This window comes from Argentina anserina, chromosome 4 (genome assembly GCF_933775445.1).
Source record: "Argentina anserina chromosome 4, drPotAnse1.1, whole genome shotgun sequence".
Lineage (NCBI taxonomy): Eukaryota > Viridiplantae > Streptophyta > Magnoliopsida > Rosales > Rosaceae > Argentina > Argentina anserina.
This window is the reverse complement of record NC_065875.1, coordinates 23,165,063-23,177,530: the sequence shown is the minus strand read 5'-3', so window position 1 is coordinate 23,177,530 and position 12,468 is coordinate 23,165,063. Positions and strand designations below refer to the sequence as shown.

The following is a 12,468-nucleotide window of genomic DNA, read 5'->3' as shown; positions in this document are numbered from 1 at the left end:
TTGCCATGGCCACTGGTTCAGTAGTCCCTCTGCTCTTCCTTGCTAGAATCTTTGGGCTCTTGGTGGCAGTGCTGGTCTTGATTTGGACCTTTTCATTCAGGTCCAGCTTCCATCATCTCTCTACTGATGAGTCTTTTCCCCAACAAGACCAGGGCATCACCTATTCTGTTTGTGCCGAACTACCCAACTCCTTTTTTTCTTTGCATTGCTTGATTTGTATTGAAAAACCCATAAAGATTCTTTCTTGAAGCTGAATGTGGTGGGTTTGATTTGGTTTTACAGGCTCTTCATCCTTTGTTCATGGTCATTGGCTTTCTTCTCATCAGTGGAGAAGGTAGTGAAAGAACCAAACCAAGAAGTTGATTTAAAAGTTTGAAGCAGACCCTTAAATTGATGTAAAGCATGTGTTTTTATTACTTGGGATTGAGTGTTTTTTTTTTTGCACAGCAATTTTGATACATAGGTGGTTGCCCGGTTCAAGAAGTTTGAAGAAATCAGTGCATTTGTGTCTTCAAGGTGTGGCTTTGTGTTCTGGGATCTTTGGGATTTGGACCAAGTTTCAGGGCCAGAAGGGTGTTGTGGCTAATTTCTATAGTCTGCATTCTTGGATGGGTTTGGTCTGCATTAGCTTGTTTGGAGCTCAGGTACTTACTTCTCTTCTTCAAGTCTTCTATATGAAGTTTGATATTTGGGGTTGAGTTCACAAAGCTATTTTCGTTTCCTGGAAAACTGCATTGTTATATATGATCATGGTTGATCCTTAAGAGGTAGTGATGCCATTTGTGGTCGATCTAAAATAAACACAAGTACATTGATGTTGCTCTCATTTTCAGAGTTCAGCTTTTATCTTTAAGAACTTCATGACAAAGTTTATCTGGCAATCTCAACATTGTCAATGAGCAAACATGCTTAGGACGCTTTTAGATGTTGGAAAAGCATGAAGGTCATGTTATCTGTATATTGAATACTCCATCAACTATTTTAATGAAAATAATTCATCAAATGGGGACAAAACTAATGATGGTTGTTCAATCACTTGCATAGTTAATATTTCAATGTGTGGGTTCAATTGGAAGGAGACCCACAATGAGCATCCTAATACTGTATGTGTTCCAGATTGACATAACTGAGAAGAAGAACTATGGCTGATAGTGGATTTTGGTGATTGTTGCAGTGGTTGATGGGATTCTTGAGCTTTTGGCATAGAGGAGAAGGGCGCACAGTTAGGCAAATGGTGTTGCCTTGGCACATCTTCCTTGGGCTCTACACTTATGGTCTGGCAGTGGCTACAGCAGAAACTGGGCTTTTGGAGAAGTTGACATTCTTGCAAACAAGGAGGAATGTGTCTAAACACTGCACATAATCCATGGTTGTTAATAGTTTAGGGCTTGGTTTGGCCTTGCTTAGTGGCATTGTAATATTGGCTGCAATATCAGCCAAGTACCAAACCACTCAAACTAAGCTCATTTATTCAGATACCAAGAAATGTCCCTCTTGTTAAAACATTTTTGTTAGTGAAATGATCATTTCTTTATGTAAATGGCCATGAAATTAATTTTTAATTTGTGACACCAAAAAAAAAGCAAAAATGATTCTCTAATTTCTCATTAATAGTTTGACATTCTAACCAACTACACTATGTGAGGTGAAAACTCATTTTAAAAAACGTGGTTTAGAAAATCCTTAAATTATTCTAAACAATGCCTTTTTAGAAACAAAGCAGTTTTCTCTTCAATACTTTTGTGGAATATTAATCTTGTAATTCTTAAAGTTGACTAGAGATGAAAGATATCAACCTTCGTCACTCGAATCCGATCCTGCAACTCATGCAATGTGTTCATGGAGATTTATATAGTTGAGACTTGAGAGGAATCGATTGAGTTGCTTTTAACGAACGCTTAAGGTCGAGGAGAATCCGAAGTTCCAAACCAATCATAGATTCAATAAATCGAATAAGTGCCCTACCTTAGAGAATTTATTCTCTTATCAATGACATTCAATTTTGGTGTCCTATTATGAATATATATGAGCTTTAAGAATGTTCCTAGTGATAGCATTGTTCTTAAATAGAACTTTAACAAAATGAAGAAACCGTCATCGCCTAAATGTTTTAGATGTTTTCGGTTGTAATTTCATTTTCTCTATAAAAAAAATATACACCGAAAAGAAAAGGAAAAATCAATTTCTTTGTAGTTTAGCATTCGGCGACCAAACAGATGTGCCACACTGCCACCTCCTACTAGTCTCTCAGTCACAACTCGCAACACCCACTTCTCTCTCTCTCTCTCTCTCTCTCTCTCTCTCAGCTTCTTCACCACTTCTCAAATCCCAACTCAACTCTCCAAATCCCTAAAACCTCATCATGTGCTCATCTCTTTTCCTCCCAACCTTCTCTTCCTTCCTTCTACGACGTCGTTCTCTCCCCCAATCCCCAATTCTCTACAAACCCAGATCCCCAACACTCCCCCTTCGCCTCTCCGCCTCTCTCTCCCACCAAAGCCTCGACCTTTCTTGGCTTCCTCCCGATCCTGATTCCTACGCCGGCTGGGGACCCCCCAAAGCTCCCATTCACCCCAAAAACCAAGGTAAAAATCTCATCTTTTTAACCCTTTTCACCACCCCATATGTACTATGATTGTAAAAATTGAGTCTTTAAGTTACCCTTGTTGTAAATTTACTGTGCAGGGTTACCTACATTTGTGATCAGGACTATTGTAGCTTCTGTGGCAGTTGCTGTAGCTGCCATTGCTTACTTCTCGCTAACCCGAAAAGGTCTGCATTTTACTTATGCTGCCTTTTTGTTGTTTTTATTACTGAGTTGGGTTCATTTGGATTACTGGATTGTGGAGGATGAATGAGATTGTTAGTTTTGTGTATACGGGTGCTGAGTTGGTTGTTGTGAATACCACATTGTTGTATTTTGTAGGTTTTAAGTTTCGGATTACTGGTCCATTGCATGTTCTTCACGGGATATTAAGTCCGGCTGATACTAGTACTGAAAACAGTGGAGCATTGGATGAGGATGGACTGGTCTCAGAGACTGGGACCGAGGCTATACCTGTTACCGATAGGAGAAGTGTTGCATCAGGTATATCAAATTGAGCATCGTGTTATTGTTAGGCTTTGTTGTCTCTTTGAACATATTCCGGAGACATCTTATTGATTGCTTTCTTTGATTTGTGGATTCGTAAATGTGTTTGTGGTATATTATTTCTTATTCTTGTTTTGTATAACTGCAGAGAAGCTTGAGAGGATTTTGATCCCTGTTGCTTTAGATTCTACTCAACAGGAAGCTTTGACAGTTTTGAAGAAACTGAAGGTGTGTTTATTTGTTAGAGTTTGTTCAAATTTATGCAGGATCTATTTGCATAGTTTATTGCTTCCATGTCCAGTGTCTTTGAAGCAGGATTCCAGGATGCTGATATTTCTTACTTATAACTCAAATATGAAACTTAAGGAATAGATAGGGCTAGATACTTTGGAAAAAATTATTGCATGCTCAGTGGTTCAACTTATCCATAAATGGTAGTGTTGTGATTATTTTGTGTAATGACCTAAAAAATTTAATGTGTATTTGCTATGTACTTGAATTTTGAACTATGTAATGTAGTGGAAACTGAAGCTTTGGGTCTCTAAGCATGAATTTCTCAACTGTAACTAAGGTATGCAGATCATTGAACACGATGTCAAGGCTGATGAACTGTGTACTCGAAGGGAATATGCTAAATGGTTAGTTCGAATGAACACATCATTGGAAAGGTAATTTATCCATACACTGACACAACTTGAAATATCTTATATGTCATCTTCGAGATGTTTACTACAGTCTTCCTAACATACTTTTAATGTGCCTGCTAGGAATGTAAAGCACCGACTTGTCCCATCAGTTTCACTCTCTGGCTCCCTTGTTACTGCATTTGATGATGTGAGTGTCAAGGACCCTGATTTCAGGTCCATCCAGGGTAAGGATTGATCCTTTCACCTGTTTTATTGTTATTAATCGGACTCTGTGAAAAAGAAGGCAATTTAAATCCGTATTCTGAATTTGTCCTTAAGCCCTGGCTGAAGCTGGTGTCATTCCCAGCAAATTATCACCAAAGAGCTCTCATGGAAACAACTATTTCTTCCCTGAGAGGTACGTTTTATGCTGAACCTCTTCTCTTTTATATCTGTCTACCCTCAAATGCTAAAAGAAGTACATGGTGCGTCAGGTTTATATCTCGGCAGGATCTGATTGACTGGAAAGCCCATTTAGAGTATGACTTTTCGCCAGAAATAAATGATCAGGTAAAGATCATTTGAAAATTATCATCAATTGGAAATCTTTCTTTATATTCCCCCAAATATAAACAGTCATACCTTTTCAGTTTCATTGGTTTTAAAAACTGCCTTGTTTGCAGTCCAGACATCAACAGTAGTAGATTTTATGGATGTGAAAGATATCAGTCCAGATGCATCAGCGAGACTATATGCTGACTTGCTGGCCGGGGAAAAAAGCATACTCAGAAGAGTTTTTGGTATTCCCATTGACTGTGTTTCTATAATTTGCTTTAGAACTTACAAGCATGTGTACTCACATACGTGAATGGTTGAACAAATGCACACGCTCGATATAATTTACCTGCTATAGATTATGGCTCTGTTTGTTACTGATGTCTGTTCTCAATGAGAAGAATAAATATATGGAAATTATAGCTGTTTTTGTCCATATTGATAAGAGTTAGTATTGGGATTAAGAGAGTAAATTGAACTTAAAAGGAATTTAATTTAGCTATCATACTAGATGAATGCATGATACCTCTTTGGCTGACACTGAAACATAATGAGAACATCTGCAAGTTTAACAGGAATGCTTATTTTTGTCCTTATATGGTATGGGCGCCGCTTGAAGTCTCTCTTACAAGGGAGTCACAAATTTCTTCATGTTGTGATGTAAAATATGCTGTCAAATTACTCAGCTAAGAACCCATGACATAATTTTCTTGCAGGACAGTGCAAGCGACTGCAACCAAACAAACCTTCAACTAAAGCACAAGCAGCAGTGGCACTAACAAGTGGTAGGATCTCAGAAGCAATTTCATCTGAACTTTTGAGACTGAAGGCTGAAAGCTCTGCAAGGAAGGCAGAGATGGAGGTTATCAGGTCCGAGTTACTGGATAGAGAAGACATACAAAAGTTTTGGGATGAGAAACTAAATGCAGAGAAAACTCATGGTCTTGAAGTAGGGAAGGCGTATCATGCTGCCCTTAGTGCTTTGGAAGAGGAGAAAAGTGTTCAAGAAAGGTACTCTGCTGAGCTTCTAAAGGAGAAGGCAGCTATGGACTGTCAAAGGCAACTACTTCTTAGTCTCAAGGAAGAGGTGAATGAGATGTCAGAAAAGCTTGCATCGGAGAGGACTACATATGTGGCTGAGAAGTGCGCTATGCGTGATGTGCTGTGTGATTTAGAGACTAAGCGGGAAAGTATGCTTGATCAGAAATCAATACTTGAAGCTGAGATAGAAGCTGTCCGAATTCTCAAGTATGCTTTCAACACTTCCTAAATTGTGGACATATATTTAAACTTGCACCCAAACTTTAAAGATATTATGGAATGTCGTGGTGGAATGTAATTCCTCATAATTTTAAGCAATGATGCAGATCTTGGATCGAGGATGAAGCAAAGAAGAGCCAAGCTCGTGCCAAGGTACTCGAGGAGGTAGGACGAAGGTGGAAATGGGATAACCAAGCTTGACAGTCCTCGCTCCTAAACATATAGAGAAGACTTATCAATGATGTCATGCTAGTTTAAATTAAATTCATGACCAGAGAACCTCCTTATGGAGTTTCCTAGTGCTATAATGTGTATGCACTCGAGCCTTGAGGCTTCCTTGTATAACTTCCAAACGCCTGATGTGATTTTGAATCTGCTATGAGATTGATAAATTCGCCGCTCATTTAAGCCACCCTATACTTGATATGAAATTGATGCATGTTAAACCCACGAGGGGTATGTTATGTGGAACCAAGAAATCAGTACTGGCTCTCTTAACAGTTTTAACCACTTTGTGTCAAGACTTAACATTTCTTCCCATTAGCCCCTCGAACAACTCAGAAATGTGAAATGCCGTCAAGAATCCAGCTGGGGTGAAACGGTAAAATCCCAACCATCCCTGACTAGTCAGTCAGCCGTTAAAGTACAGAAGACAAGCGGTCAAAACGTGATTCCTCCCGCTTAGTTCTTTTTATAGCTCACTGCAACTGTCCAAAGATTCAAGCTTTGGCCATGACCACCTGTACTTTCAGCTTCTGTGAATCCCACAAGGTATGTTCTGCTCTACCCAACTCCATAGTTTCCTTTTTCATCTCAATCAGTTATATTTACAGAAACTTCTTTAGGAACGGTTTCTTGTTTCATTCGGTGTCAGCACATATTGTTGTTTTGTTTGGTACTTTGGTCTAATCCCCAAAGCCAGCTAGCCACAAGAGAACATGGAATGTTTAGAGCCCCAAAAACCACTAGGGTCTAAGGTTTTTAGATAATGCTTTGGCTTCTGCTGTAATGGTGGAGCCCCATGAACTTATAATCCAGAAAGCGATGTATGTTTCTTGTTGTTTTTCTGGGTTTTCTCTCTTCCAGCTTTGACATTGTCACTGAGTCGAAAGTCCCTCGTCCAAAATCAATGGGTCGTTTTGGTGGCCTGACTTCGACCACATCTCAGTTTTCGATCTTATCTATAATTTGCTGTTTAGTTTTGTAACTTTGTCATAGGTTTACAGTTGGATGTTATCTTTGAGCTTTACATGGGTTAAAAGGTAAGATGATTCTGGGTTTTTATCATGTATGTATGGTATAATTATAATATTCCACTCTGTTTACCCAAAACATACAGAACCAAAAACAAAGAAACAAGCTTCTAGAGAAATGCCAAAAAGGCAAACAAGTGGATTTTTTTGGTCATTCACTAGAAAGTTTGGTTTATTTTGCTGATGGTTGGCTGCAGCTTCCGTAGCTCTAGTCCACAAGCAAGAGGCTGAGAATTAACATCAGCCCTATCTTTAGTCATCAACCTACTTTCTGATCTTCCCATCTTCATTGCTTGACAAGCCAAACAAAGCTTGTCTTCAATACAAGAGCCGTTTGGTCTGGACCTACTAAATTGGTTAGTACTTGCATAACCAAACACCAAACAACCATTTATCACTGTTAACTTCTGTAGATCCTCTGCCATCTGATTTTAACCGTACAAAGTTAGGGAGACGGATCAGATGGCAATGATTGATCCTATTTTGTCTTGAGTTGTGAACTTGTGATCAAGCTGAGCTAAAATATATGTGAACAAAATCGAACTATTAGGATGAACTGCTAACAGAAATATTAATTCAGCAGCCCTATAGAATTAGAAATGGAACCTACAGATTCACATGACTGCCAGATATTAGGTAATATCCATAACAAGAGAGAGATACAATTAAGCAGGAATAATGCGGTTCAAATTTACAGTTCGTAAGGTCATTTCACTCTTTAGCTTTGGTTTTTGGCTTGTTTAACTGCATATCATCCTTATAATCTACAGACTTGTTTGGACCCACCCATTTATGAAATGTCAATCCTTTTGGAGAAGAATGACCACTAGATATCGGTGGTTCCTGTAGCTCTTAACATTAAGAGCTCTACTGGGATTCTATTTATCAAGAACTTCTGACACAAGCAATCTTTCTCGTATGAAAGGTCATGGTGCATAAATGTTATACTTCATTAGTAGATTGGCTATTAATATAAACATATAAATGTGTAATCCTTCAAACTGTTTTGGGGATGTGTGTGATTGGATATGGCTGTAGACAAAGGATTAGCTTTTTAAGCTCTCTTGGGAATTACAGATTCTGGGTTGCTGTTGCCGCACTTCCAGGGCTATAATGGTGTGAGTTATCAATTATGGGGTGGGAACGAAGAAGAGGGTGGTGGGATGCTTTGGAGTTGGATTATCTTTGTAGATGGGTGGATGCATAAGCTTTTTGTATTTGCAATATCTCCATGATAAGGTTAGCACTCTTGGTTGCTGCTTCAATTGCAGCCTTTGCAGCAAGGCAGTTCAACGCCAAAAACTTGAATTCATCAGCCTCAACCACTAGACCTTCAGGTATTCATCTGTATAAGTATGATATCCACCACATCCTTATATCAGTTATATGTTTATTGAAAGTATATATATCATTTCTACGAATAGGGATGGGGGAGAAGAGGCCTTTTTATAATGTCCTTTCCATTGTAATTTTCATATTCTTCAATTTTTTTGATTGTTGTCGCATTCTTCTTTTCATGTTGCAACTTAGAAAATGGAGAGACAAACTCTAAACCTCAAAGCGAGAAGGAAGATGAAGAGCAGCTTACATATTCTAATGATAGCCTCAAGGAGAACGATGTAAGTACAAAACAAACTTCTGTCAAATTTCCATCTTTTTTGCAATATAAAAACCTAGCTTGCAGATTTGATAATTTAGTACCATTTTTTCTTACTTCATTTTTTGCGTTTGAGCTAACTAGGAATCATACATATTGCAGGGAGAAGCAGAAGACAAGGATGAGGAGGAGGAAGAGGATGAAGAAGAGGTTAAATTAATCAGCAGTGTATTTGATCGAGCTCGTGATATTCCACCTGGTGGTGATTTTGATGTTGAAGATATATTACCGGAATTTGAAGATCTTTTATCTGGGGAGATTGACTACCCGATAATTGTTAACAAGGATAGTAATGAGAAAGATGTATATGAAACTGAAATGGCTAATAATGCAAGTGAGCTGGAACGGCTGCGCAATTTGGTAAAGGAATTAGAGGAAAGAGAAGTGAAACTTGAAGGTGAATTACTCGAGTACTATGGATTGAAGGAACAGGAATCAGACATCACTGAAATACAACGGCAGCTCAAGATAAAGACAGTGGAGATTGGCATGCTCAATATCACTATCAACTCTCTGCAGGCTGAGAGGAAGAAGCTTCAAGAAGAGATTGCACAGGGAGCTACCACCAAGAAGGAGCTGGAGGCAGCAAGGAATAAGATTAAGGAGTTGCAGAGGAAAATTCAGCTTGAAGCTAACCAGACAAAAGGCCAGTTACTGTTACTCAAACAACAAGTTTCAGGTCTACAGGAAAAAGAGGAAGAGGCGGTCAGGAAAGATTCTGATATTGAAAAGAAACTGAAAGCAGTGAAAGACTTGGAAGTTGAAGTCATGGAGCTTAAGAGAAAGAACAAGGAACTTCAAATTGAAAAGAGAGAACTGTCTATTAAATTAAATGCTGCTGAAGCAAGAGTAGTGGAGCTTTCTAATATGACAGAGGTTAGTCTGAGATCTTTTTTGTACTAATTGTGGTTTACACAATAGTGTCCTTCACTATTTTGAGTTGAGACTAGTACTTCTCTTTCTTGGCTCTGGAAGTTGATATTCAAACTTATATGAAAAGCTTATAACTTCTTTATTTAGTCAAAATGATTTAAAAACCCGATGGAAGCGCATAGAGTATTGGACTAGCGTATCAGCAAAATAAGTTGTGAATGCTGCTCCTAAACATATTTGTAGCATATTTCCTTACAATGCCTTTTCTCAATATTTCAGACTGAAATGGTTGCCAATGTAAGAGGCGAGGTCAATAATTTAAAGCATGCAAATGAGGACCTGTTGAAGCAAGTGGAAGGTCTCCAGATGAACAGGTTCAGTGAAGTTGAAGAGCTAGTGTACCTTCGTTGGGTAAATGCATGCTTGAGGTTTGAGCTCCGGAACTATCAGACACCTCAAGGAAAGATATCAGCTCGTGATCTCAACAAGAATCTGAGCCCTAAGTCACAAGAGAAGGCCAAACAACTGATGTTGGAGTATGCAGGATCAGAGCGTGGGCAGGGGGATACAGATATGGAAAGCAACTATTCTCAACCATCTTCCCCTGGAAGTGAGGATTTTGATAATGCTTCAATTGATAGTTCCACCAGTCGATATAGTAGTCTTACTAAAAGACCTAGCTTACTCCAGAAGCTAAAAAAATGGGGAAAAAGCAAAGATGATTCTAGTGCTCTTTCATCTCCAGCCAGATCATTCTCCGGAAGCTCTCCAGGCAGGGCAAGTATGAGTGTTCGACCAAGGGGACCGCTGGAAGCATTAATGCTGAGGAATGCAAGTGATGGTGTAGCAATCACTACATTTGGGAAGATGGACCAGGAACTTCCTGACTCTCCTCAAACACCCACCCTTCCAAACATTAGAACACAAATGCCTTCTAGTGACTCGCCTAATTCTGTTGCATCATCTTTCCATGTGATGTCCAAATCTGTTGAAGGTGTTCTAGATGAGAAATATCCTGCGTATAAGGATCGTCATAAGTTGGCCTTGGAGAGGGAAAAGCAAATTAAGGAAAGGGCTGACCAAGCAAGAGCAGAGAAGTTTGGTGATAAATCAAATGTAGGTTTTAGCTATGAGCCTAGAAGAAAGAGTGACAAGGAACGAGTAGTTAGTTTGCCACCCAAACTTACCCTTATAAAGGAGAAGGCAGTTATTTCAGGTGATTCAAGCAACCAAGAGGATGGCAGTAAGGCATTTGATCCTCAAGAAATAAGCAAGATGAAACTTGCTCAAATTGAGAAGAGACCTCCTAGGGTGCCTCGGCCACCTCCTAAATCTGGAGGTGCCCCTGTTGGTCCAACTCCCACTCCCTCGAGTGGAATACCACTACCACCTCGTCCACCAGGTGGTCCACCGCCACCTCCTCCACCACCCGGTGGACCACCTCGTCCACCTCCTCCACCAGGAAGCTTGCCAAGGGGTGCAGGAGGTGATGATAAAGTGCATCGGGCTCCTGAGCTGGTTGAGTTCTATCAGTCGCTTATGAAACGTGAGGCAAAGAAGGATACATCATCTTTAATATCTACATCATCTAATGTGTCTAGTGCAAGGAGCAACATGATTGGGGAAATTGAGAACAAATCATCTTTCCTTTTAGCTGTGAGTAGAATTATGTTCTTCATTTCAATTATCTGCTTGCTTTGACCAATGGTAATTAGTACTAAATTATAAAAATGCTGAAAATGTGTGGGCTTGATTCAGGTGAAAGCTGATGTTGAAGCTCAAGGTGACTTTGTCATGTCATTGGCAACTGAAGTTCGTGCAGCTTCCTTCACAAACATTGAAGATTTGGTAGCCTTTGTGAACTGGCTTGATGAGGAGCTCTCCTTTTTGGTATGCCTTCACAAACATATATCAAAAGATACTTTCCATGGTAGAAGGAATAGTAATTTACTCGGGTTAAGATACTAATAGCTGCTGAATTTTTTAAATGTGATAACACTTGTTTTCAATATGGGTTTATTATGTTGCTACCTTTTGTAGGTTGATGAAAGGGCCGTCCTCAAGCACTTTGATTGGCCTGAGGGGAAAGTTGATGCTTTAAGAGAAGCAGCTTTTGAATACCAGGACCTGGTGAAGTTGGAACAGAGAGTTTCCACTTTTGTTGATGATCCTAAACTCTCATGTGAAGCTGCTCTGAAAAAGATGTACACATTGCTCGAAAAGTATGGGATTTGTCTTTATAAATTGACATGATGATTATAAGACGTGCCGCTTTCTATCAGTCTCATTCTTTCTGTTATTTTGTTGCCAGGGTTGAGCAGAGTGTATATGCTCTGTTGCGTACAAGGGACATGGCTATTTCACGATGCAAGGAGTTTGGAATTCCAGTTGATTGGTTATTAGACTCTGGAGTAGTTGGCAAGGTATGTTTTAAAACTTCAAAGAGAAATTGTTTTGCATTTACTACCTCTAATTATGCTAATCTCTTTTATGGCAAAATAATCTCTTACAAGATGTTTTCTTTTGCAGATCAAGCTCTCATCTGTACAGTTGGCAAGAAAGTATATGAAACGCGTAGCTTCAGAACTTGATGCATTGAGTGGACCTGAGAAGGAACCAAACAGAGAGTTTATACTTCTGCAAGGCGTGCGTTTTGCCTTCCGCGTTCATCAGGTATATCAGAACTTTGCTTTTGTTGAAGTTGTTCGGTAATTTTAGATACAGAATTTACAAGTTGCGACATATTTGAAAAGAAATTTAAAATTCAACTGTCGAACTGTTTTCAGTTTGCTGGAGGCTTTGATGCAGAGAGCATGAAGGCATTCGAAGAGCTAAGGGGTCGTGTGAATTCACAAAGAGGAGAAGAAAATGGGCCAGAAACTTAATTTGAGTCTAGGATTTTTTTTCTCTCCTCCTTCAGCTCTTGTTTTTTCTGTTGTATCTTCCCATCTTTACTATTCATGCTGCAGAGTCGTTCATATCTGAACATGTAATGCAGTTGCAAGTACATTGAGGCCAAAAGTAAATTACGAATAGTTACTCAGTACTTGTTGTACAAGACTTCTTCCATATACCTTGATAGGAAAACTGAAACTTGCTGTAAAGTGAGAACTGCCTTTATTCAATACATGATGTCATCATTGTCATGTCGAT

At 39.2% G+C, this 12,468-nt stretch overlaps 3 protein-coding genes across 4 annotated transcripts; all 3 read left to right on the top strand.

Annotated features, from left to right (window-relative positions):
• Positions 1-1,534, top strand: LOC126790455 (probable transmembrane ascorbate ferrireductase 4). The gene is given in 4 exon segments (XM_050516691.1): positions 1-167; positions 283-334; positions 448-644; positions 1,175-1,534. Coding segments are annotated over 4 exon segments (738 nt in total). The 5' UTR covers positions 1-5; the 3' UTR covers positions 1,502-1,534.
• Positions 1,535-2,282: 748 nt separating this feature from the next.
• Positions 2,283-5,935, top strand: LOC126790816 (uncharacterized). Its single transcript, XM_050517165.1, has 11 exons — positions 2,283-2,585; positions 2,686-2,772; positions 2,927-3,088; positions 3,240-3,319; positions 3,671-3,759; positions 3,859-3,962; positions 4,057-4,135; positions 4,212-4,287; positions 4,406-4,517; positions 4,989-5,520; positions 5,640-5,935. Exons 1-11 carry the CDS (start codon positions 2,363-2,365, stop codon positions 5,731-5,733), a joined length of 1,638 nt encoding a protein of 545 aa, XP_050373122.1. The 5' UTR covers positions 2,283-2,362; the 3' UTR covers positions 5,734-5,935.
• A 257-nt stretch (positions 5,936-6,192) lies between these two features.
• LOC126790893 (protein CHUP1, chloroplastic) lies at positions 6,193-12,465 on the top strand. Of its 2 annotated transcripts, XM_050517261.1 has the most exons (10): positions 6,193-6,303; positions 7,863-8,122; positions 8,316-8,404; positions 8,545-9,318; positions 9,595-10,971; positions 11,074-11,205; positions 11,356-11,537; positions 11,627-11,738; positions 11,845-11,988; positions 12,102-12,465. In XM_050517261.1, the coding sequence occupies exons 2-10, from the start codon at positions 8,017-8,019 to the stop codon at positions 12,198-12,200; spliced, it is 3,015 nt and encodes a 1,004-aa protein (XP_050373218.1). In that variant the 5' UTR covers positions 6,193-6,303; positions 7,863-8,016; the 3' UTR covers positions 12,201-12,465. The 2 variants fall into 2 exon arrangements, with proteins under 2 accessions (XP_050373218.1, XP_050373217.1); XM_050517260.1 differs by lacking the exon at positions 6,193-6,303 and having other exon boundaries at positions 7,638-8,122.
• The last annotated feature ends 3 nt before the right edge of the window (positions 12,466-12,468 follow it).